The 4,403-nt window shown below is 42.8% G+C and overlaps 1 protein-coding gene across 1 annotated transcript; it reads left to right on the top strand.

Annotated features, from left to right (window-relative positions):
- The first annotated feature begins 866 nt into the window (after window positions 1-866).
- On the top strand, window positions 867-3,610 carry LOC120797935 (transcription elongation factor A N-terminal and central domain-containing protein). Its single transcript, XM_040141741.1, has 2 exons — window positions 867-1,002; window positions 1,220-3,610. Exon 2 carries the CDS (start codon window positions 1,225-1,227, stop codon window positions 2,254-2,256), a length of 1,032 nt encoding a protein of 343 aa, XP_039997675.1. The 5' UTR covers window positions 867-1,002; window positions 1,220-1,224; the 3' UTR covers window positions 2,257-3,610.
- The last annotated feature ends 793 nt before the right edge of the window (window positions 3,611-4,403 follow it).

Here is a 4,403-nt window from a genome sequence, read left to right as displayed (position 1 = left end):
TGCCGGTTTTGATGCAATTTCTTGTTGTAGCTCCACAACCATAAATTATCCTAAACACTCATTCATCTTCCTCCTTCACAACATATAATCGCACAACAGCTGAAAGGCTTGCCTCATCATGTTGTGAGATACCTTCCACTGCTGAATTCTTTCCTGGCGGCCGCTTGGCTGTTTGTATGCGAGGACTGCAGGTTTCTGCACGCACACTCCAAACATCCAGCTGTATGGCTCAGGCAAATCAGTACCACAGCTATCCAGATAAAAGGTAAAGAATGGTCATAGTCATACAGACTAGGCCATGATCATACTGGAAATTTTCTCTTCATTGAATACTTTAATCTCTGGAATACTGGGTCACACCCTCAGCTCTTCCTTTGCTTCGGCACAGAAATGAATCCAGTTTTGTCGTTACTGTCAGCACATAGAAAAGTGTTGTGACAATAAACGGAAATCTAGTCAGGTTTCTGAATACCCGTCGTCACACTGGGAATAACCCGAAAAGAACAATGCACTTACATCTTCACATAAAGAGCTTATCCTGGGATATATTTTAGACAAATCACAGAATCACAGAACAACTGCAAGGCCCTATTATTGTGATACCGTTAAAGATTGAATGCACCACAAAGTAGCACGAGGACCATTATAGGATTCAAGACGATGCTCCCTGCATTGATGCTCACATTTGAGATTTTGCATTAATGTCCATCCCTTAAAAAAGTAATGTCTAGATCAAAATAACTTAAATAAAAACAAAAATCCAATAAAAAAGAGGAGTTATACATGTCGAACCGTGTGCTTGGCCTCAAGTACTGTAGTTCCATTGCTAGAAACTGATGGCAAACTAACCCAACGTGATCTTCATGTGAGGCCGGTGCACCATCTAGAGGTGAATGCAGGCAATTTCACTGTTTCAAAGACACATTCAACATGGCTGCTCCCTTGTAGACGTTTCTTGGGCTTGCTTTGTATGAAGAAGCTGCAAACCATGAGGGAGTTCAGGTAAACCAACACAGACACATAGAAAGGAATATTTCAGTATGTTGCAAGGTGCATACTGCTAAGTAGAACATCAGGATTAACAGCGTGTGGCTTTTGAAGGCAGTGGAAAAGGCCTGTACATTATGTTAAATATTTTTATTGGTTTATCGGTTATTTTTAAAGGTTAGGTATATTTATCTTTTAGAATTATAATGTTGATTATTTAATGTCTCTGCAGCCACCATGGATGCCAAGGAAATAGTCACCTGTGCCCTGCAGATAGAGAAAGTCACTGCAAACAGAAGCTATGGGAACATCTTTACCCTCCTTGGTGACCTTGATAAGACGCAGATCACAACAGCACAGCTGGAAACGACGGACATTGTCAGAGTTCTTTATAGGGTCCTGAAAACCTGCTCTGATGACAGCGTGAAGAAGAAAGTCAAGAGCTTGTTGTCCAAGTGGAAGAGACAATACAGCAGAGATACACGGGGAGTGAAATGCACAGAGGAGAGCAAGGAGCCTGAGCTCTCTGGGAGGGTTTCTCCACCACATGAGGCTGGGGATGGAGGAGTTTCCAAGCAGGGGGATTCCCACACTAGTTTAGCACAGACATCTGACAGTGCGGGGGAGAATGTGAAGGCCGCTGCAGAACAAAAAGCATCATCCGCAGTGGCAGAAGATGGCCCCCAGACTCCTACTTTCACTGCAGAGAGGGCATCTACATCCTCTGATTTACCACCTGTAAGAACCAAATGTGTTCAGCTCCTCCTTGCGGCCCTCCGCCCTGAACCTCCTGATCAGGACATGGCTACACAGCTGGCTGGAGACATCGAGCAGCACGTCCATGAGCTCCACAAATCCAATCAAGTCAAATACAAAACCTCGGTGAGGAGCAAGGTATCCAATTTGAGGAATCCTAAAAACGGTCACCTACGCCAGGGCCTCCTGAGCGGCTCCCTGTCGCCTGAGGCCTTCGCCCGGATGTCAGCAGAGGAGATGGCCAGTGCAGAGCTCCGGCAGCTAAGAGAAGAGTACTCGTCCCGTGGTGTGAGCGAGAGGCAGCTCCCTCAAGAGATAGAAGGGACGCAGACGCAGAAGATTCGCTGCAAAAGGTGTGGAGAGTCGGACTGTAGGGTGACGCAGGTGTCAAGGGGTGCCCTTTTCTTGCCTGCGTGGGTGAGGCGTGGTGGCCCTGATGAGGATGCAATGACTTTTGTGACCTGCAGCCAGTGTGGGCAGCAGTGGTACCACAGTGGCTGGGTCTGTCTCTAAATCCAAGTGTCACGGTTGTGTAGAGCTTCAACTAACAATTATTTTCATTATTGATTCATCAGCAAATTACATTCTCAATTAACTGATTCGTTGTTTGGTCCATAAATGGTCAGAAAATAGTGGGAAATGTCAGTTTCCTTGTGTCCAAGTTTATTTTGCTTGTTTTGTTTGAACAACAGTTCAAAACCCCCAAATATTCAGTCGCCGTGAGTTGTTTTAGCTCTTCTGTTGTGTATCACTTTGTGAAACCACATTTAAATGGCTTTCCTATTTCCACCAAAGCTGAAAGATTTTTGTATAGGCCGAGAAACTTTTATAAGCATTCTGGAAAGAGTTGAAAACATTGTGGTCAAGGTTTAGCAGCTGCTTAATTAGTTTTTTGAATTTGTGAGATATTTTAAACCTACAAGTGCTGACGTGAGAGTCTTTCCTGCAGTGTGTTAAATGCTTCAACCCTGAAACAGGAGGACTGGCGAGAGGAATGCGGAGTGGAAACAGAGGACAGAGCATTAGTGCAGGATGGAGCATATACTTCTGGTTTAAACAAGAACTTTTTGGAATTTCTGTGTTATTTTTCATGGCAGAACTTGGAATTTTAAAGCCCAAAATGGTGATTACCTTTCAAATGGAGGCAGAAAAGCCAAGTCAATGCCTATTGCAGCTGCAGCCTGAAACCACAACTTTTCAAGAAGTAGCTCTCGTCATCTTCTTCCCACTGAATCGTTTCATGTGTCCTCCACTCTCTCTAATAACCCATCAGTTTATCTTTCCTTACAGAAGCTCATTTAGCTTCTTTTCCTGGCTTCTCTCTCTTACATTTTCTGGTTAAGAATAATGTGTTGCCAGTAAGGTTAACCTTTCCCCTCACTAATTTTCTTGATCATTATGATAAAAGTGTACTGTGTTGCACTTATTGGAAGTCACTGGGGCTATGAATGCTGGGTAAATTCCTTAAGAAAAAAGAAAAGACAGAAACCATGCCCTTGGCCTTCTACAATATCCCATTCATTTGGAGCAAACTGGATCCAGTGGATGAGACATGTGACCTTAGAAAACGGTGAGCATGTGAGTCAGTAATCTGCACTCCCATGCAGCCGCAAGGGTGGATATCCCATGGTGTTCGACTCTCTGTAAAGTCATTCGACGTGGCACAATGACTCATTTACACATCATCGTACTCTCACACTAATGGGCCTTTATTGTACAGGCTGAAGGATTTTAGAAAACTTTTATTCTTAGTTGGTTTGTCTGTACCGGGTCTGTCTTTAATCCGTATCTGTCTTCTTCAAGTGGTGCTGTTCTTTGATTTACTGGTTTTTATCTGTAAACCAACATACATGCAGTGTACATTAGTCATACTATTAGGGAATAGAGACTTCTGTTTTCATGTCACACGCACAGTGAATTCAGAAAGTATTCAGACCCTTTCCTTTTTTCACATTTTGTTATGTTGCAGCTTGATGCTAAAATCGTTTAAATTCATTTTTCCCTCACTAATTTTCTTGATCATTATGATAAAAGTGTACTGTGTTGCACTTATTGGAAGTCACTGGGGCTATGAATGCTGGGTAAATTCCTTAAGAAAAAAGAAAAGACAGAAACCATGCCCTTGGCCTTCTACAATATCCCATTCATTTGGAGCAAACTGGATCCAGTGGATGAGACATGTGACCTTAGAAAACGGTGAGCATGTGAGTCAGTAATCTGCACTCCCATGCAGCCGCAAGGGTGGATATCCCATGGTGTTCGACTCTCTGTAAAGTCATTCGACGTGGCACAATGACTCATTTACACATCATCGTACTCTCACACTAATGGGCCTTTATTGTACAGGCTGAAGGATTTTAGAAAACTTTTATTCTTAGTTGGTTTGTCTGTACCGGGTCTGTCTTTAATCCGTATCTGTCTTCTTCAAGTGGTGCTGTTCTTTGATTTACTGGTTTTTATCTGTAAACCAACATACATGCAGTGTACATTAGTCATACTATTAGGGGAATAGAGACTTCTGTTTTCATGTCACACGCACAGTGAATTCAGAAAGTATTCAGACCCCTTTCCCTTTTTTCACATTTTGTTATGTTGCAGCTTGATGCTAAAATCGTTTAAATTCATTTTTTCCCTCACTAATCTACCCTCAATACCCCATA

This window comes from Xiphias gladius, chromosome 13 (genome assembly GCF_016859285.1).
Source record: "Xiphias gladius isolate SHS-SW01 ecotype Sanya breed wild chromosome 13, ASM1685928v1, whole genome shotgun sequence".
NCBI lineage: Eukaryota > Metazoa > Chordata > Actinopteri > Istiophoriformes > Xiphiidae > Xiphias > Xiphias gladius.
This window is presented reverse-complemented; position numbering and strand designations above follow the sequence as displayed.